At 54.9% G+C, this 21,433-nt stretch overlaps 1 protein-coding gene across 16 annotated transcripts in view; it reads right to left on the bottom strand.

Annotated features, from left to right (window-relative positions):
* Positions 1-2,394: 2,394 nt before the first annotated feature.
* The window catches only part of HDAC4 (histone deacetylase 4), a 286,681-nt gene continuing 267,642 nt past the window's right edge, over positions 2,395-21,433 (bottom strand). For 15 of the 16 annotated variants that reach the window (XM_057503363.1, XM_057503365.1, XM_036901195.2 and 12 more), the window contains 5 exons: positions 17,783-17,901; positions 16,521-16,654; positions 8,019-8,103; positions 7,022-7,163; positions 2,395-6,919 (listed from right to left, as the gene is read on the bottom strand). In XM_057503363.1, coding sequence (XP_057359346.1) covers positions 6,880-6,919; positions 7,022-7,163; positions 8,019-8,103; positions 16,521-16,654; positions 17,783-17,901 — 520 coding nt within the window. In that variant the 3' untranslated portion in view covers positions 2,395-6,879. Of the gene's footprint in view, positions 6,920-7,021; positions 7,164-8,018; positions 8,189-16,520; positions 16,655-17,782; positions 17,902-21,433 lie in introns of those variants that run through there. The other variant, XM_036901207.2, reaches the window with a different exon arrangement.

Below are 21,433 nucleotides of genomic sequence, written 5' to 3'. Positions count from 1 at the left end.
TGGCCTGGTTGCCCCTGCAAACACACTGCAAAGGAGATAAAAAGGGAGGTGAGCCCGTAGGTCAGAGGGAGCAGCGAGGGACCCCTCGGTCACATGCAGTGTGAGGCCCTTACTTGAATCCTGACAAAAACAAACCAACTGTAAAATACAGAGAAGCAAACAGACAAAACAGAAAACAGGACAGTCAGGGAAATCAGTGCATAGGCTGGGTCTCAGAGCAGGCTGGGGGGCGGCTGAGCTGCGGAGTGCGGTGCGCTGCTGTGGCAGGTACAGAGAGGGCGCCCCATGGTGGAGGGGTGCCCGCAGGGGCCGCCGGCGGAGGGCCTGCCCTCTGGGGTCTGCTCCAGTCACCTGTTTGGAGGAGGGTGTAGACCGGGCGCACCTGCGGGTGGATCTGGAGCTGCTGCCTGGTGTGGACACACGGGCTCAGGGAGCCTTCTCTCTGCCTCTGATGTTTCGGGAAGAATCTCAAGTCTAGAAGGTACTTGAAACTTAAAATGGATAAAGGATTAGCACCAAAATGAATTTTAAGACTCTTCTTCTCAGCTCTGAGAACTGACCAGGTAAACAGGCCAAGGCCAGTTGTGCAATCATTCATTCAACCCGTTTGTTGAGATACAATCATGCTTTAATCTTCGGGAGACGGGAGCGGACCAGACCATCTCGATGCTCATCTTCCAGGCGGCGAGGCCGGCACGCCAAAGGGATGACGTGTGCTGGGAGAGTGGCAGGAGGGGGCTGCGGGGACTGGGCGCGCGAAGCCTGGGGGGACCAGGATGTGGCTGGGTGAGTGAACGGCGGGCATATTCCCAAGGCAAAGTGGGTGGAACTGACTGGTAAACCAAACTAAGTAAGCCCAGGAGAGGACGCTCGGCTCCGCTCGGCTCTGGGCAGCCTCCAGGGGTCTCGGCCCCACAGTGCCTGTGCCCCAGGCAATCCTCTCCCTCTGGACACACGTCACCTTAGACCCGGTTGTAAGAGGACTGGGTTCTGTCCAGGGGTGGGATCTCCAGTCGCCCTGCCTCACTCGCTCTGGGGCTACCAGCCCTCCTGACCAGCCTGGGGACGCGTGTGCCCGTGAGCTTGAAGTGCAGCAACTTACTCTGGAGTTAAAAGAGCGAGAAGCGAAGATAGTTACAGATTGACCGCAGGCACTGTAAATACGTACTTCATAAAAAATGTATTTCCGTTTATAGAAACAGAGCTATGCAGGAAAAATGCAGGCAGTGGAGAAGAAGTCCACACCCCAATTCTAGGGAGGCAAGAAATACAGGGGCTGTAAAACATTACTGCAAACATGAGACGTGGGGATGCAGATAATGTTATTTTCTCTCCTCAATGCTGGTGAGGCATTTCATAGTTTCAAAAGGTAAAAAAGCACCGACACTTTATCTCATATAGTAGAAAACTGTTTTCAGATAAAGTTATTTAAAAGATGTGTCACAAAAAACTTAACATTTTAATAAAACCAAAGAAAAGCTGCCCTCATGACCTCCTTGCCCGGGAGCTAGATTCACTCTATCTGGGTTTCTGTTCCTTTGTCTGTTTCAGAAAAAGAGAACCCTTGTTGGGGCAGGAGCCTCTCATTCTGGGGAGATCGATGCATAGACTCTCGGGAACACCGGTCCCCGGCCCCCCGCCTCCTCGTGCCCCCGCATGAGTCACCCGCCGCCCGGACGCCGTGTACCGAGGCCCCGACTCTAGCTCTAGCTCGACCTCCCTTCTTCCAGGCTGGTCAGGGGGGATGGCTGGCCGGGCTCATTCTGGGGCCCGCACAAGGGGGCTAGCGGCCCCTGCGGGGCACAGGTTGGGGTCCTGGGAAGCAGACCCTTAGATGGAGCTCATGCGGGTGTTTATGGGGAGCTCCCTTAGTGAGGCGGCTGTGATGGGGGGGACAGAGGGGAGACAGGGCTTGGGGAGGGAGAAGAGGGAGTTAGAATGGGCCTCTGTGGGCCCCCCACCCCAACAAAACTGTCTAGTCATGACTGTAGGAGCCTGGGAGGGGCTGCTGTCACTGGGACGCGGAGCTGCCACCTGGGGGCGGCAGTGTACAGGGGGGCTGGGGCCTTGGCTGGGCGCGGCTGACTGGCCACGCAGGGGAGGCATGGGGAGACAGGGGAAAGTGGCTGAGCCTGTGCCTAGTCCCCTCCTTCTGGCCTTGCTCACCTCTGAGGTCATTTCTAGCCCAGCTCGCCGAGGCTTGTGGAGTATTCCGGGGAAGAAATAGGGCAAGGGCTTATTATTGGACATTTAAACTGAAGACAATCCCTTGGAACCTGCTTGTAGGGCAAAGGGGGCTGGGGCACGGATGGGTGGGGGCTCGAGGGACCATCCCCACAGGGCCCCAGACAGTGAGATTCAAAGAAGACAAGAGCACACGGAGGAGGCCAGAGGTGGGAGGCAATCAACGCTGTCTTTATTTACACCACAAGAGCACAAGTTGTCCCATGAGGTACAAAATACTGGACTTCTGGTGAAGTGCGAAGAGAGGAGGACATTGTCAGTGAAAATCCACCCACACAAAACAAGAATGAGAAAACCAAGAACAAAATCTCCACTGAGCAAAAGAAAGACCCGCTGGGAGTGCAGACAATCAGAGACAACTGGTTAAACTGCAGGAGAAACAGGTTGCTGCTCCCAGTGAGGGGCCCGCAGGTGGGCGGGGGCGGGAGTGGGTGTCACGCAGGACGTGACAGCGGTACCGCCTCTTCTACTGCATGTCTGCAGTGGCTCTTGGGTGAATAGGGTCAATGCCCCTCTAATGTATATATTATATATATATGTCACTCTCATAAATTGGAAAACAGCGCCTCCACTATGGAGCACACACACCAAAACCAAACAAACTGTCCGCTTTCTTTTTCTTTCAATAGGAGACTTTTAATCATGTCAGACAAAGTGAGTGGAGCTAGGAATAAGCTCCACTTCATTACAAGGAAGAAATGGTTTCCTTTCGATGCAAAGTATAGTTTTAAACCACAGTGCTTGCACGGTTCACGACTGCTTAAAGTGAAATCTTAGTCATACATCTAAAAGTAATTAAAAAGTCAACACAGCTGTGTGGAAAGGGCTCTTTAGGGCCCATCCGATTCTCCATCAGAATAAATGGTCGCCAGGGCCAGGGAGGGCAGCGCGGACCTTGCCCTGTGCTGGGAGAGAAAGGGAAACAAACCAAACCAAAAAACCCCAAAACTCCTCCAAATCAACCCAAGAGAGACAGGCAGTTCACTTTGAATTCTGTGTAGTTTCCCTAAAACACTGTTTCCACATAAATACAATAAACTCTATTATTGGTATGTCACAAGTGCTAGATAAACTTTTTTTTCTTAATATGACAAATGTTTAAGTAGCTCTTTTTATTTTTCTTACAATAAAAAGTACAATTTCTTAAGAATAAGTTCAATAAGACGCAAACGTTCCCCCACTCTGTTTCAAGGCTTCGTTTTACAGAAAAATTTTCCATCTTTTGTGTCTGCAAATGTCACAAAGGTGGGGGAACAAAAAAGGCATTTTTCTTCTTCCCCAAAGCTGCCGAATTTGGCGTGCAAAATCCGTATACAATATAAAGACATGCCGGTCGGACAGTCCATGCAACCTCCAGGTGTAAGAAACTTAAAAAAATATATTCATATATATTTATATATATATTTATATATGTATCAATACCCATAAAACACGTGGGCCCAAAAGTCTATGAAAAGAATGGAATGAGCACGTGGCTGTGGGCGGAAAGAAGGAATGTTCCCGTTGAAAGATAAGAACAACGAACTCGATGGCTAGTGCTGAAGGGAGCCGACTGGCTTTTGTGTCAGACTGATACAAGACGGCCCTTCCTCTGGAAACAGACTTTAAAAGTAAAGAAAAACCAAAATACTTTGACAAAGTGGCCCTTCAGAACCAGGGGGGCTGCCAGGCCCAGCTGGTCCGGGCGCGGCCCGGGAAGGCTGCCTGCTGGTGGGGCGCGGGCACGTCACGGTGGGGCTGCGAGGCGGACCCCACGAGTCCCAGTGGTATGGTGGGGCCTCCCGCGCAGGGGTATAAAGTGCTCGCTTGCTGACCCCTGGCCAGTGCCCCCAAGGCCTTTGCAAAGGAAAAAAATGGCTAACGGTCCGAGGCCCAAGAGGGCAGGGAGGAGCCCTCTCTGACACGGCGGTCTTGCCGAGTTCTGGCGGGCCTTCCGCCATCTGCCCTGGACGGCTGGCCCTGAAGGAGGGCTGAGTGTGTCTTCAAGAAAAGAAAAGGCTACACGGTAATGCTTTAAGCATGTCTGTGGAGCTGGAGTGGGCTGACAACACATGCTCCCCTTGCCAGGCCCTGGGGCAGAGGCCGCCTCCCTTGAATCAAAGTCAAAGAAAATCCCCCCAGTGAAAACTAGGCTCCCAAGAGGTCCACATCATCCCATCCTCTGAAGAATGTGAGCTGATGTCTTCCTCCCCAGAGCCCAGCCAGCAGCGGAGGGCAGACAGCGGGGTCCACAGGGTTGCGCCAAAGAGCAGGCCGAGGAGGTCAGAGGACCGGCTGGCGGGGCCCTGCCACCGCTCTGCGCCAGGTGGGGATGGAGGGAGGTGGGGCTTCCTGCTCAGCTGGGCTCCAGGGCAGAGAAGCCAGTCAGGAGGAAGTCAAACAAGGCCCAAGCCCTCTCCGGCCCGCTCGCAAAGCACGGCCCCGCGCCTGAGCGGCAGCAGCCCAGCGACCAAGCATTTGGATTCACTAGGTCAGAAGCCCAGCTGTTGTCGTGTCTCTTTCGGAAGCTACCCTGTAAACATTACCAAACTCAGAAACGTGGCTTGGGGACCCCTCCCACGGGCACGCTGTGTCTGAGTTTCCACAAGTCTCAACTCGACACATGCTTTGGGATGAAACTGGTGGCTTCAAGTGCTGGAAACTAAGTTACCAGTAAAAAGTGACGGTCAGTTACTGTTAAAAGAGAAAAAGCACAAAAACTGCTGTCCTGCTCAGGAGTATGTCCTGTCCCTGCAGGCTTGCCACAGGCTCCACAAGCCAGGGCCTGCTGCTCCCACCCCAGAACCCTGGCTGTGTGGCTGCCACAGGAAAAACCCAGAACGGGCACTGGGCTCCACTCTGGCCTTGTGCATTGCCGACGTGCTTAAAGGGTCTCTGGAAAACTGAAGTTAAAACCCTATCCTGACAATGCAGTCAGAAGTTTAAGCATGAATTTCAGGAACCCTGACAGCCCATGGAGCCCAGCAAGCAGCCAGCTCAGTGTCACGGGCGACCCTCCCCACACTACGGAGGGAAATACACCAGCCCTGCGATACTACTGGCGTGGAAGAGGGCCAAAAGCCCCCCGGCTTCTGCATACAGCTACTGCGACGGACTCTGGTGTTACTGTGCAGACCTCAGACCCCTCTTCCCATTCAATGCTCGCTTCTGGAAAATAAATCTGATGGCAACAGTTCTGTATGCCATGGAAAACTGCTCACTGTACAAAAATAAACAAAAATGAAAATAATAAAAAACCTTTAAAAGTTAAAAAAATGTACAAGCAAGAATTTAGAAAGAAAAAAGGTTTAGACATTACTACCATTCAGAAAATTGCTAAATGGTGAGGAAAAAAAAGTGAAATTCACAAAACAATGCTTATTCAGGATCTCTTTGTGAAAACCTCATAAAAAAATCAACAGCAAATTTATATTCTTTGCTATAAAAACTCATTAGGTACATATGTGCATGGCGGCTTGGAGCGGAAAGGGGTTCTGCTAGAAAATAATCAAACTGAAAATACAAACTTGCAGGGGGTTGCCTAGTGGCAAATGCGTTGGTGATCTGAATGCTGTCCAATCTGGAGTTCAAAAATACATGTTTCAAACTAGATCCCTTTCCATAAGCACCTTGGTATCTAATTCACAAGTCATTCATTTGCCAGGGACCTTTACAGTCTGCATTTATTATATATATATATACTTTTTCTATATATAAATGCATTATAAATATTTTATCAAGATTTCATAAGAATCAAGTTTCTTAGCTTGGAATACATTGGAATATATATTATACATATATATATTTATTTATACCTAAAATTTAAGCAATACTTCATGCTACTTGCTTTTAATAAAAAGCATTCCGATCGTAACACTGACAGTGTGCCTAGGACATGCTTCACAACCAAATGGAGATGTTCAATTATTATGTGATATACAAGAAAAGAACACTTTGGATTCAGTTAAAATTTGTTGGACTTAGAAACCCCCAACAGTATTTGCCACTTTTTGGGAACCACCTCCATTTTTCTCAAACAGCAATAAAGCGAAACAAGGGCTCCCCGCGGGCAGCCCTGCAGGGCGCGGCCGCTGCACCAGGGCCCCGCCGCCCAGCCACAGGAAGCTGTCCCGCCGGTTCCTGCTGTTCAGTTTTTCTTAAGGCATTGTTCCTCGGGCTTCAGAAAACCCCGCCACAAAGATCCATCAGAGCAATAAAAAAAGGCACAAACTCGCACGTCCCGAAGGTCCGGGGCCAGGGCCGCCCCCGCGGGCGGGGAGGCAGGCGGCGCCCCCCAAACCCTCCGGTCAGGAAAGAAGCTACGAGATGAGTCGAGTGGTTTACACGGGACTGCGAACCGTGGGCCATAAACGTGAGCACCAGTTTTCGTCAAGTTTGGTTTGCGTCATTAGGTCTTTGATTTGCATTCTGTTCCTCGTGACAACGAAATGGCGCCGACTCCGCGGCGAGCTGGCCCGGCGTCCCGGGCCTCCAGGGGCCGCGGCGCCCCGCGCCCGTCCCGGGCCGGGGGTCGGCCCGGCGGCCCGCGGACTCCAGGCGAAGGCCGGCAGGGCGCGGGGGGCGGCAGCTCGCTGGGCGGAGCCTCCAGACGGACGGACGGACGGGAGGGCCGCAGCTGCCGGGGGCGGGGGGCGGCTACAGGGGCGGCTCCTCCTCCATCGGCTCCTCGTCGGGCCTGGCGGGGTGGGGGGCGCACAGCGCAGAGGGGCCGGCGGTCAGCGGCCGAGCCGCGGGGCGCCCGCCCTGCCCGCACCCCCTCCCCGAGGGCCGGGCTCACCTCTTCTCGGCCGCCTCGACGCCCACGGACAGCGAGGCCATGGCGGTGACCGTCTCGGCTTCCTCGTTCTCGCGCTTCTGCGCCTCGACCAGGGAGTACCCCACGGTGGGGCAGAGGCGCTGCAGCGGCCGCCAGTACTGGCCTGGCGGGGGGCGCGCGGTTACGGGGTGCGGGCCGGGGCTCCTGGGGAAGCCGCCGCGCTGCCCGGCCCCTCGCGGCTGGGGCAGCGCCGAGTGGGGGCCACACCCTGACTCTGGGGGCAGGTGCGCAAGGAGACTGCGCCCCGGGCCAAGGGGTCTCCCACGGCCCGCCCGCTGAGACGATGCCAGGCAGTAATCCCCTGTGGTCTGAGCGTGCGGGGGGCATGAGGGCAAGCTGGGTGGCCTGGACTCAGCCTGGGGGGTTGCTGGCTTGCAGGGCTCCTTATCGGGGAGGGTGGTGGAAACAGCTCCAAGGCCAGGAGCCCAGGGCCTGCACAGGGGCACAGGGCAGACCCGGGTTCCACGAGCTACAGGGATAGTCTCAAATGACTGGGTCATGCCAGAGACGTCAGACAAACAGCCGCCCATGCGGTGCTGTTCTTCTGAGCCACATGGGCAGGAGGCAGAGTCCCGGGGCAGTGTGCCAGCCCCCTGGCTCCCCAGGACCTGCCACCTCGGCGGGAGTGCTGGCAAACATGGCCTCTGCAGGACCAAGGGGAAGAGGCCAGACTCCAGGCATGGCTCGCATCTGCACCCCTGCAGCTGGGGACCTGAGCAAGCGCCTTCACAGACCCCTGCAGCCTCACGGCTTTGGCCAGGAGATGAAGCAGCCGGCTGTGGGAACTGGCAGGTTAAATGAGCCCACAGCTATTAAATGCTTGCTCAAAGGGAGGCCCTGATGGGAGGCAGGGAGACAGAGAGGAGCCGGAGGCTCGGGGCTCGGGGCAGTGGGTCCTTGCCTCCCACCTGCTCGGCCCTGGGAGGGTCCCTGCTGAGCACACGGCCGGACAACTTACTGTGGATCTCGATGACCTTCTCCATGGACCGGACAGCGTTGGCGTTGGGCCTCTGCTGTAAAACCTTTTCTGGGAGAGGATCAAGCTGGAAAATGGTGTAGAAAGGATGTATCACTCCCGTGTGCTGACACGCATGTTCAAAGTCAGCATCTGTGTCTTAAGCGTACTTGCTAACAGAGAAGAGAAAATAACTTTAAAAAGGCAAATGTGGCTTTGGTATTTATTATGCAACTTTTTCACAAAAGCAGATTTATTTTCTTTCAAGTATATTTTGTAGGACACTCTCGGTAGATTTAGGGGTTCCTACATGAGTAGGACCAGATGGTGTTCAGGATGGGCTGCTCTTGACGGCCCCAGCGTGGTGTCAGCTGTTCACACCACAGCATTAAACATTCTTGTTTACAAGATAAGGGATTTGAAAGTGACATTTCCAAAAAGTAATCATTATTTCTCCTAATGCAATCAGTTTTCTTCCAGTAATGGGGATAAAAAGGTAAACGGAGGGAAGTGAGCAGAATCTTGCAGAGATTTAATCTCTGCTCCAAGTTGCCCATCCATACTGGCAGTAGGTGACAAGGAATTCATTTACACGTCCATCGGAGGGCCACGGGGCAAACTGGAGCATCTGCAACAAAACTCCCACACCGGTTGGTTGGAACAGATCATGAAAACCAACTGTTAAAACCTTTAAGTAACTGGACAAGCCTACAAAACTGGGGGTGATCTGCTGGGTTCTGGAAAAGAGTGGGAACCTGGCCAGGGAGGTAGGCGTCCCGGGGAGGGGCCCTGGGCCACATGGGCCTGTGCTGGAGTAACCAGTCTCACCAGCAAGTGGAGCAGGTATGCGTGCACAGCTGCTGAGGAGAGCTCTGTCTTCAGCCCTGGCTCTGACCCTGAGAATCTGCTGGTTCTATAACAGCGAGCGGAGAGCTGTGGTTTGCAGCCTGATGGTGGTGCCTCCTGTGAGGCATTCGTCCCCAGCCAGGCTGCCAATTATTGCTGCCAGTTCCAAGAAGCATGAGTCCCCAAACCAAACCCCATAAAACAAGGAGAATAAGACTTCTAACAGCATTCTCCAATAAAAGGGGTCATGCTCCCTGGCGAGATGGAATGTTCTAGGGGCTGAGGTGGGACTACAGAGGAGCCCAGGTGGCTTGCCATGCCAGGGAGTGAGGAGGAGCTCCAGCCGAGACAATGAGGCATGCCCAAGGGACACACAGGCAGCGGGAAAGACGGGCACACAGTGCTGGGTCACACTCACATCCGTGAGTCCACACTGGTACACACTGGTACCCTATGCCGAGTGCATCCACAGAGCACACATGCAAAGGGGACAAGGTGGCCAGACGATGGGGGACTCCGACTGGCGCTGCTTTCCAGGGCTCATACCAGCATCCATGAGCTGAGCCATGTGGAAGGCCCTGTCCTGACATGACAGGAAGTGCTGAGAAGGAGACCCAGCCTCTGCAGCCTCCCCAAAATCCCTCGCCCCAGTCCCATCATGAGGCAGAAAAATAAGACGAACATGAATTCAGGGATAGTCCATAAAATGCCTGACCGGCACTCCTCCAAACTGTTGTAGTTACGAAAATCAAGGTAACACTGAGAAACCTCCCTAGCTCAGAGATGTAGTGATCAGGTGTGCTGTGGGGCCTCGGGTGGGACCCTTACATGCCAGGGCTGGTTTCTGGATGGCGACAAACATCCCACACTCATGCAGGATGGTAACAACAAGAGGAAATTATCAGAGGGGTGTGTGGGCCCCACCTGCCAGCCCTGCACCTTCTGTCAAGCCAAAGCTACCCAAAGATTAAAAGTTCATCAAAAAACTGCAGATTTAGATGCCCAAAGAATGCAGTTACAGAAATTATTAGTTTCAAACTATAAGGTAAGTGTGTTAAACATACACTAAAAATAAAAGTAAGACCTTAAGATATGATGAAAGCACTAGAGATTACTGAGATGAATTGGGAGATTTGAAAGAGAGCCAAACAGAACTTCTAGAAAGAAAAACATAGTAGTAGAAATCAGAAACTCAATGAGATCCACTACTGAAGAAATGACCCAAATGTAGCCCAGAGACAAGAGGAGTGGAGGACAGGAGAAAGTCTCTGTTTACCCTTTTGGGGTCCCCAAGATTGTAGGGTGAGGATTAGTAAAGACATCAATCTTCAATTCAGGGGGAGGATGAGACCCAAGCAGGAAGAGTTGAAAAAGAAACCTCTATCTAGGCACATCAGAGTGAAACTGCAGATCAAAGGCAAATAGAAAATCCTAAAAGCAGCCAGAGAAAGCAGACACTCTCCAGGGAGAAGCAGTCAGGCAGACACCAAGTGCTGCACAGCAGAGGAAGCAAGACAGCGCTGGCCTGTCCTCCCCGTGTGGAGATAAAACAACTGCTAGCCCAGAACTGAGTCCACTGAAACCATCAATCAAGAGCGAGGGTAGAATAGTGACTTTAAAAACAAACTGGGAAACTGACATGTGAGTCCTTTTTGAGAGCAAGTCTATAGGACACACTTAAGGCTGAATGAGACGAACCCAGATGGAAATCTGAGAAATGAGGAGTGATGAGTGAAGAAACCAGTGCAGGAAAGGACAGATACAAAGGGGCCCCACACCACAGTAACAGTGATGCCCGACAGTGAGACTGAAGAACAAAAGGGAAGGGGAACAGGAGACACTGGTCAGCGACTGCACGTGGCCTGGGAGGGGGCACTGGGGCCGGGGCTGCCGGGTTTAGCAAATGAGCAGAGAGAACACCAGTTACATTTAAATTTCTGATAAGCCAATAATTTTTCAACATAAACATGTCCAAGCAGGCCCTGTGTTTAACCTGCAAGGCTACCTGGGGCCTTGGCTGTACGGGAAATGTGAGGTCACTGGCCATATCAAGGGCACGTGCAAACACCTGTACAGACCACCACTAGAGAGAAGCGGTCAGTTGTACATTTTCCTACTCTGTAGAGGGGACAGATGGCATGTGGGGAACCCTCCATCACACTTAGAGAAGGAAAGAAAAAACAGGAGGAACAAAGTAGGGACCATGGTCTCTATTTATGGCTCAGATTGTTGGACTGGATATAAAAAAAAATAGGGATCCTCAGCCTTGTGCTATAAGAGAAACATCTGAGCACAGGAAGAAAGACTAGGATGGAAAATGATATGCTTCAAGGAGGCGGCTGCCTAACATCTGAGCTCTTTGGCACCACAGAGTTAAGAGAGAAATCATAACTGGACATAAAGAAGGTCGCCATATAGTGATAACTTCAATTCATCAAAAGGATATAATGACTTAAAATTTGAACATGTTTAGTAAAATTTCCTTGAATGCATGAAGTAAACATTGACAGAACTAAGAGATATGGACAAATGTGCGAGCAGAGCAGGGGATCTGACATGTCTTCCTTAGATGGAGCAGACACAAATTGACAGAGGAAACCAAAATGTGGGCAGCAGTTGGCGAGCGCGGTCCTAGTGAGGAACAATTACTCTTGTCCTACACTCAACCCTTCCAGAGAACAGAAAAAGAGAGGACCCCTAACTGTCCAGAGCAGACACACGATTTCAAACATATGTGGAGCCTCTACGCACACTGACCGCACACCGGCCCTTAAAGCAGGTCTCTGCAAAGTGTGAATGCCAACAAGGCCTCCTTTTCTACCGCAATGCAATTTGTTCAAAGTTGACAACAGGAGGAGAACCATGAGCCCTTATGAAGTGAAAAGACATACCAATCACGGGACAAGGAAGGAATCTTAATAGAAATTAGAAAATGCTTAGAAACGACAAAGAAGGAAAATGCTATATGTCAGTGTGTTAGATGCACCTGGACACTGTGCTGTGGGGCAGCCATACCTGAGAGGCACATACCAGAAAATGGGCCCGAAAAGTAGGTACTGGATTCAAGAACTGAGCAAAGGAATGGAACAGTCTGAGCAGGAAGCAAAGGAAACACAGAAAAGGGGCAGAAAGGAACTTTGAAGAGAAAAAAAGACACAAAGATACTTGTAGGTCAAAGCTGAATCTTTGAAATGACTAATTAAACTGACAAATTAAATTGACAAGTTCTCATAGGACTGAGCAAAAAAAACTAAAGAGGAGACACAACTACATCAGTCAGGAAGAAAACGGCCCAGGACGACTGGTGTGGCTGAGATGAAGGATGGAGGCCAGCGCTGTGACTGTCAGGGATTCCGCAACCCGCTGAAATGGCCTCATTCCTGGTACAATGCAACCTTCCAAAATTAAATAATGACTAAATGAGTCATTTAAAATATTCAGTCGAAGGAAACTCACAGTCCAGGAGAGAAATCCTAGTGAGGAACAATTACTCTTGTCCTACACTCAACCCTTCCAGAGAACAGAAAAAGAGAGGACCCCTAACTGTCCATTTGTCCACCCACCCACCCATCCGTCCATCCATCCACCTTTCTGTCCACCCATCTATCCTTTTGTCTGTCCATCTAGCCATCCACACATCCATCTACTCATCTGTCCCTCTATCTGTCCACCCATCCAATCTCCTATCTATCCCTCCATCCATCCATCCCCTCATCTGTCTGTCTGTCCGTCCATCCATCCACCTACCTGTCCATCCCCCCATCTGACAATCCACCCATCCATGCAAGTTCCCCCTCAAGAACAAATAGGAAAAATCTGGTCTGATAGGCAATGGGCAGAAGACATGAAGTTCACCAGAAGAGGAAGCCCGAGTGGCCAGTGGACCCAGAAGATGCTTGGCCTTGGTGGGGGTGAGGATGACTGCGTCCCCCACCTGGGTGCTTCCTCTCTTGGGGCAGGGGTCCCGGGGACTGACCACTGAGGCTTGAGGCCCCCGGAGGCTGAACAATGGCTTCAGAGGACAGCCGGGACAGCCGGCCCATACCGAATTCAGCGCCAGCACGCTGCTGCGCCCAGAAGCCAGTCAGGCGGTGGGCCTGGTCGCGGCCCTGGGAGCCGCCCTGGGGTGCGGCGGCTTGTCTTCAGGAACAGTCTGATTGCTGACCACTTTCCTCCTGAGTCCCTGGGGCCCTCGGTTCCCTCCCGCAGCACAGGTGCTCTCCTGTGCCCACAGACTGCCCTCGCTGGCCCTCACTGCCCTGCTCTCTGGCCTCACCTTTCTGTAGCTGCCAAAATCCTCCTGGAAGAGGACCGGGCATTAAGAACAAGTCAGCCACGAAAGGCGAGCGTTATGAACACAGGTGTTTCTCACTGCCTGGGCCCCATAGTGAGAGCCTGGCTGTCAGTGCTGGACATAAGGGTACCTCCTGAAAAAGCAGGGACACTGGCCCTGCTCCCCAGCACACAAGCTGCCCTTTTGCTAAGCAGGCAGCTAGCGACTGAGGTGACTCCCAAGGAGGTACCCTGGGAGGGGGACACTTCACCACTGTGACTGCTGTCATATCTCGCGGTGACCATGATGGCAGGCCGGAGGGTCTGGGTGCAAAAACCGAGGGCGGGCGAGGGCCCCCCTTTCCGGGTGTGTCAGACCCAGTGGGAACAGGCCCCAACTCGGCGGCCTGCAGGGAGCACACGTGCATGGACACACAGGCTCCATAGCACCTGCTGGCTGCTGGAGTGGTGGTGGCCACAGGCGGTGGTGAGCACGTATGCCTGGGAGAGAGGAGACGCCACCGACGAGGAGCAGGCAACCAGCCCTTGGACTGGGTCGACTAGGCATCCGTTTCTGTCTCGGGCACACACACTCATTTTTAATCACTTGAGGTTTACCCATCCACACCTTCCACAAAGTGTAAGAACGTAACAAAGGAGCCACATTCCTGGGTGAGGTTTTTTACCAACAGTACAGTTTCACCTAATCCTCCACGACCATCCACTGGTAGTGGCGTTGGCTTGAATAAAACGGTGGCATTGAACCCTGAAAGCCACATGGTTGAATAGAAAACCGCCTCCAGCGAAGCCCTGCCCTTGGTGTGACACCTGGCAGGGGGAAGTCTGTCCCACGTGCCCGGAGGCCCTCGGGGCTGGAAGCTGGGCCAGCTCACCTGGGTGCCCACCCACGGGGCCCCTGCACCTGTCTACACTGCATGTTCAGTATGTTTAAGAAATTTTTCGTTGTCAGTTGTCAGTGACGGTTGCAAACAACCTAAAGCTGAAACCGTGAGGTAGAACGGCGCCTGGGAGGGAGGCGGCCTGCAGACACAGTGCGCTGCCGTGGGCAGCTGCCTGCCGTGACCGGCTCCTCTCCTCTCCGTCTCCCTGTCATTCAGCCGTCTCTCCAGGCAGCTCGCTGCCGTCCACAGCTGGCTGCCCGTGTGTGCACCAGATTGTCCAACACGCCATATATCAACCCTCTTCAAAGGCCGCAGGGCAGAGAAGTGGGGCTCGGTCCAACTTTCTTGCATTAAAAAGATTTTAAGAGACTTTGGTGAAACCAGCGCTTCCTGCTTTTTGATGTGTTTTAAGTAAAAGAACACTTTCTTGCTGGAAGAGCAGACACATCCCGAGGGAGGAACAGGCCCTCCTGGAAAGCTGAGTTCGCTATTGTTATTTGAAAAGTCACCAGCTGTAAGGATCAAAAAGCTTTAGGATGGTCTGATTCTATAAATCAGTTGGTGTTTAACTCTAGCAAAAAGTGGGAAAAGGTGGTTTTATGTGAACACAGGTGAAATGTGGTCACCTTAGAAAGCAGATTGGCATTTTGTTCAAGAATATTCCGGCATATGATTAGTCAGCTCACCAGAAATGAGAGATGCCACCAGGGTCTTCAGTCTGCTTGCGACTTTGGGTAAAATGAACCTCATCCACGACGAGCAAAGGCCGTTGGGAGAAAACGGAGCCCACCGGGTGCCCGCTCACCTCAGGTCTGCTGTCCACACCCCTGGCACTGGCCAGTGGCCACCCTAACAGATGGCGCCATGGGTGGGGGGCTGTGCAGGCAGCTAGCTCCTTGCCAGAGCCGGACTCCTGCCCTTGGTGCCGGGGTTCAGACTCCCCTCCTCCAGCCCGAGCTCGGCCACCAAGCGCTGCTGCCTCAGGGACCGGCTCTCGCCCTCCCAGGGTCACGTCCGCACACCGAGTGGGCCTCGTGGAGCCTTCTGGGACCAGGTGTTTGGCAGCCCCGGTGCTCCTCCCAGCACCACCCCTCCTGGGGTTTCGGGCCTTACCATCGGGTCTCTGGGCAGAGAACTAAGTGGAGTGGGAGAAGGCCCTCCCGTGCGGCCCACCTGCAGCCTGAATGAGGGACGGCCATGTGGGTGGTCTCCACCCTGGCCTCCCACTTCCCCGCCCACTTCCTCTCCATGGGACATCTGGGTGCCCCAAGGGGCCTGCAGATCCAGGCACCCACCCAACACATCAGGCCCCATTTCTGGCCCCTCTCCGAACCCCACAGCCATGTGGCTTCCAGCCTCACAGCAGGGCCTCCTCACTGGTGCTTCCTTCAACTACTGGTGGGGACCAGCAGGAGGGTAGTGCGGGGACAATGGTGCCCTCACTGCACACCCCACTGTGTACAGTAGGTGACTCCACCCCTACTGAAGAGCATCCTCACCTAGCCTGGCCCTAGAGGAGCCCCAGGTGAGTCCCAGGGGAAGACATGGGCGGAAAGCTTGCAAGCTGCCCCCAGGGGGCCTCCTGTGGGCCCTGGGCACCTCCCCACTGTGGGCTGGGCCAGTGACCCTGGGTGCTTGCCCGGCACCACCCCAGACACCAGGAGCTGGTTTCTAGGGCCCACACGGTGATGCCGAAGAGCAACAAGAGAAGGCTAGGCTGCAAGGGACCCTGGACCCACCCCACGCTCCTTTGATGGAAACAGAAGACACAAATGTGGCCCCACGTCCAAAGGCCTGTGGATGGATTTAAAATCCCAAGAAGAGCACAGTTCAGAAATTTAAATGGATGCCACAGGCCAGTCGGTGCAGCCACTGGGACACTCAGCAGGCTGGACAGCATGGCGTCGCCTGGGCACCAGCCCACCACCCTGGCCATGCACAGCCGAGGGGGCTCCCCACCTGGAGGGGGCAGCACCTGCCCGGTGTCACGCCAGAGGGTCGACCCTCAAGGTGGGGAGATGGGAGTCCCCTCTCCCGTGCAGACCCCCTGAGCCCCTGGCCCTGTATCCCTGTGCAGTCGGAGGGGCAGACGGGGTGGCTGGGCAGGAAAGCTGTGGTGAACCGGGACCCCAGCTGCCCAGACTGCAAGTGACGCCACCCCCAGAACTGGCCAGAGAGCCTCCCGAGAACCAAGTGCCTAGGGAGGACATCAGATCAAAACGCTCTCCGGGAAACCACACGGCAAGGCGAGCAAACGGAGGCCTTCAAACGACAGGCTCTCGGACCATCTTTTCAAGAGGAAAGGGTTCTTGACAATCTTTTTACTCATATCCTTCCGGCCATAATCACATAGTTTTGTCGACGGTACAACAGTCCTGCTAAGTGGGGGGTGGGGGCACATAGGACGTGGAGCTGAGAGCGCAGAGAAGCAGCCACACGTGGCTGGGCCCACAGCCTGTGAGGGGCCAGGCCCCTGGGCTCCTACCTCATTTCCCAGCAAAGCTGAAACACATGCTTCCGAGGCGTCACAAATGGCCGTGAGGTCGTGGCCGCCCTCCAGGGCCAAAACAATCCGGCCGCCAGCCAAGCCCATCAGCTGCTTCGTCAGGTACCCGAAACCTGCAACGGGAAATGGGAGATGTAGGCAGAGGCCAAGGGTGGCCTGGGAGCCGACACCTGGCAGGGGATCAAAGCACGCAGACAGGCATCACATCACAGCGAGAGCCCAGGGGCGGGCACACCGGAATAAGTAATAGAAGCCAGGTTTGACTGTAATAAATTCACCCAAGAATTTTGGTTTGGGATTCTTTTTGATCTGTGTTGGAGTAGGAATTACGGTTTCAGCGCTTTGATTTTATAACGCCTCAAATCATCTTGTCTGAGGGGCAGGGGGACCCCAGGAGAGCCCATCAGCTCTCTCACCCTGGGGCCACAGAGGCTAGGAGGGAGGAGGGCCACAGGGTAGGACAGTGGGCAGCCGGGACCCCACTGGAAGCTGCCTAGGGCTCTGGCTGGCCAATGCGCCTGGCGCACACATACACAACACGTGGGCCTCTCTGGACTCACACATCTGTGTCTGGAACCCCTGGCCCCTGTCAGTTGCCACAGTCCCTCCACTGCTCCCACACTGCCCTCCCCTTGCAGAAATGTCGACCAGCGAGGGAGCGGCAATTACCACCCAGGGCCAGAACAGTCTGACATTTATCAGGGTTGGTGGAAGCTATGGCAGGCTGACTGGTGGCCACGTCACAGGCTTGCTGTCAGCAGGCCAGGCTAACGCCGGGGGGTGTCCCGGCAACTGTGGGTGCTGGCCATAACTTCCTGAAGCCTTGGGCTCGCCTCTGTTTGGTGAAAACAGTGACGCTGGCTTCGAGGCTGCGTGAGGACTAACAAAGAGGCTTGGGCTGTGGTGGCAGTGAGGCTGTGCGCTGAGGAGTGCTGGCATGGGCACTCTCTGCCCTTTGCCTGGTCACTGGCAGCCTCTGGGCCCCAAGGCCAGGGCAGGCAGGCTCTGAGGGCCCTGCTCTGGAGTGCAGCCCCCCGAGGGCTGCCTGCTGCTTCCTGGTCTACACTGTCCCACTGTGTGCCCTGTTCTCTGGGGCTGCCAGCACTGCCATGTTCTTGGGAAGACGTAAAGAGGAGAGTTTCCTTGTGACGTCACGGAAAGGGAGGCTGGAAACAGAGTGACCTGCTGGGAGGAACAGCGGCTGCAGGCTGCGCTCTCGGGCAGTCCACAAAGCCACTTACATTTGGCAGAGAGATGGTAGCCGCCCAGGGGCGTCGGGTGGCCCTCCACAGCATCGAAGCCCGATGACACCAGCACCACATCCGGGGCAAACTCGTTTGCGATCGGCATGACCACCGTTCTGCGAGGGGCAGGAGAGACAACGCTGGCTGAGCGGAGGACAGCCATGGCGGAGGGCTGCCTGCCAGGCACAGTACCAAGGCCAGTGGGCTCAGGGCTCTGCAGGAGCTGGACTTGATGGCTCGCACTCAGTTAGAAGATCGGCCCAAGAGTGACCATGGTTCACTGTGCAGATGACGTAGGAGTCCAGACCAGCTGGCCCTGGTCAACTGCTCAGTGGGAGCGGCAGCACAGGCAGGTCCCCAGCAGGCTCTCTGGCATACTGTGGATGTGATCTGCAACTGCCACAACACCAGCTGCTCTAACTTGGAGGAACGGAGCCAGCTGCCCGGTCTGTACAGGACCCCGCCCTGACCTGTCCCCCTCCTGCAGGCGGGGCCGGCTCTGCTCTTCACGCAGGCCATGAGGACGGGCACAGCCGTCATCCCCTGCACCGGGGACACAGAGCTGCGAGTGGCTGAGGCGGCAGGAGAGGCCCTCGCACCAGCTGGCCGGGAGGGAGCCCACACACGTCTTGTCTCCCATCCACCACAGAGGGCCAGAGCATCCGCAACGGATGACCGGATGGCCAGTACGCATGCGTGCAAGGGTGACACGCCAGGTTAAATACTAAGAAATACAACACTTAGGATCTTTAAAGGGAAAACATGAACATGTTTAAAAGAACTAGCAGATTAAAAGTATAAACACCCACTGAGAAGCTGGGTGGTTAGGTTATGTTAGGGACACAAGGAAAACAGCCTACCTGAAAAGAGGAAACACTTGTTAACAAAAACCACGCGGGAACCTGCAGCCTGGTCCCCTCAGCAGGTCACGCACACGCGTGCTCACGACTGAGCACGCATCACAACGGGAAGGCAGCACGTCACCTGTCACTTGGACCTGCTCTATTCGACTTTAATCATCACTGACTTTCGGAGTCTTTCCCTGCTCTGTGGGTAAGGAGCGCAGGCTCACAGGGGCCTGGCGGCCACGCTCCTGTAGCAGGCTGATGGGTGATGACCTCTGCCCTGTGGGCCTCTGCTGGACCCGTCACCCACCCCCATGGTGGGGACGGCCAGCTTTCAGGTTCCATCTCAGGCTAGAAGGCCCTCTGCCTACTTCTCAGAGCTGCCCAACTTCCTGCTGTGCCAGCAGGTGCTCTGTGTTCTTGCAGTGTCCACCTGCTTGGGCCCTATCCACTTGCCTTGGCCTTGAGGGCTCATACAGCTCCCCAGAGGCCCTCGCAGGGAGGAGGCTGCGTGCGCCTGGCCGGGTGACAGTCCCTTCATACGCTGCCAAGCTCTGGGGACACCTCAGCCAAAGGGCGGCAGGGCCGGCTGTGGAAACCCCACGGCCTCTCATTCAGCTTTTACTACTAGATGAACATGCCTCTTCAGTCAGCAAAGCCACCTCCACCAAGTACCAGCTTTGGCCAAAAGAAACAAATATGCTCAGTCTTGCCTGTCACACCACCCAGCACTGCTCTGGATGGCAATGCTGTGCAGGACCTGACTCAGCGCTGGGCATGGCTGAGGACCCGCCAGGGATGCAGGGGCAGCTGGGATGCTATCCCAGCCCGGAACATACGCCCAGCCCCGAGGACCCACTGAGCGAGCACTTCCATGGGAGCGACGTCTGCAGGGACAGCCTCCGAGGCACCCCACACTCCTGTCCGGGCTCAGAAAGGGCCATGGACACGGTGTCCGCTCCACCCCGGGCACCTCCCCAGCTGGGAGACACTCTGGAGCCCCAGAGGGGGTTGGCGGAGACTGGGGCTGGCTTCCGACCCACTCTCTGCTTCGTGGGCCACTGGGGGCTGTGACCAGCTCAGCTGCCCAGGACACTGCCGCCGCACAGGCTGCTCACAGGGGACTCCGAGGACCCAGGGTCTGCCGTGGGGACATTCTCTGGGGCCCGAGGAATAGGCCCATGACTGCAGGCCGGAGGTCGGTACATCTTCCTGCCACGGGTGTCTCTGTTGCCAGGAAAATCTGCTCTTGTCAAGCAAAAGTGGCCGCACACAACAGGTAGCCACATGAGCATGGCTGTGTTCCAATGAAACTTTACTCAGAAAATACATGCTGGGTTTGGCTTGCAGTTTACCACCCTGTCCACGCTTCTGTCATGACAGCTTTGCTAGTGTTCTTCACCATGTGATACTAGCCCGATTTTAGTGTTTCCTGTGTCCAGTGGACACTGCAACAAAAGTGCACACCTCCGCACACACAGACGTAGAACAGTGGCCCTTAACGAGAGCACCAGCTCAGAGCAGGCACGGGGCTGTGCTGACAGTCCCGCTGCAGCGCTGGAAGCTGAGAAGTGCGTGTAGGCAGGCAGAGGATACATGGACCCAGGACAGGCCGTCTGGTCTGCCCTGTCCAAGGTGCAGGGCACGGTCCCCTCTAAGGACCTGGGGTTTCTGACGGGAAGCAGGGCCCAGGAGGCCGCTCTCTACCCTCAGTGCTTTCACTGCATCATTCCAGGGACACTGGTTTTTAATTATTCTCACAAAGTTCTTGTCACATAAACTTTGTCTTCGGTCAGAGTAACCGTTTTAGCCACATGTTTGGTGTGGATTTTAAAGCCAGACGGTATTCAGGGAGAACCAGATGCTTTCTGCAGACACTAGCTTGCTCACCAGGCTTCGGACCGAGACTGTCTTGAAGAAAGTGCATGCCTGGGCTTTGCTTCTTGCTTTGAAGCACTGTTGAGCTGCTTTATTTCTAACTGCACCCCCCAAAACAGCCCTGTTAAAAGGATCACTAAAAGAAGGTAATACGAAGAGAGCCCCCTGGCGCCTCTGCTTGGTGTGCGGCGCCACCCCCAAGCCACCACGGCGGGACGCGGACAGTGGGTTATCCTGTGCTTGCGTGTGGCGCACGGGCACGCGAGTGGGTGCAGGGACAGTCTGTGCCCACGCGCTTACTCCCACCTCCAGGCTTGGAACCCTCCAGGTTGTAACCCAAACACTTGCTCAAGCTCAGAAAGCCTGAACTGGCACTAAGGGCCGGGAGGTGTGGGGGCCCAGGGCCTGCTTTCAGTGTCCCCCCCGCCCCCCGGGAAATGGCACCTCCCCTCGATGGATTGGGTTTCTTTGTAAGAGACGGCGGTACCCCAACCCTGTGAACCTGCCTCCTAGAACCCCCAGATGACGATCCCAGCCAGGAGCCCCATGCAGGGGGGAGGCAGGGCGACCTCCGCTGCCCGACAGACGCTGCATAGAAAACAGGGAAAGTGGCCTCACATGTTACTTCTAGAATGAAATTTGAATGAACAGCTTAGTCTCTGAAAACAGAAAGACCAAAATCTGTGCCGTAGGTCTGCTCTTAAAGGGAGTTTCTGTGGGGTCACTCTGAACTTCTATAGGGCAGCCTGGGGGCACAGAGGGTGGGCTGGGCGCTTCCTGAGGCAGCAGCCCATGAGCCAACCGCCTCAGCGAGGGTGGGCACGTCCCTGAGAGAAGAGGCGGCAAGTGCCCTCCCCGCACGCCCCTAGCTGTGGTGAGAAGGGCACCGTCAGGGGCCACCACCGGGCCCGGAGCCCCAGGCCCC

Source organism: Manis pentadactyla, chromosome 6 (assembly GCF_030020395.1).
Source record: "Manis pentadactyla isolate mManPen7 chromosome 6, mManPen7.hap1, whole genome shotgun sequence".
NCBI classification, from domain to species: Eukaryota; Metazoa; Chordata; class Mammalia; order Pholidota; family Manidae; genus Manis; species Manis pentadactyla.
The sequence above is the reverse complement of the archived record's forward strand: the minus strand, read 5'-3'. Positions and strand labels throughout refer to the sequence as shown.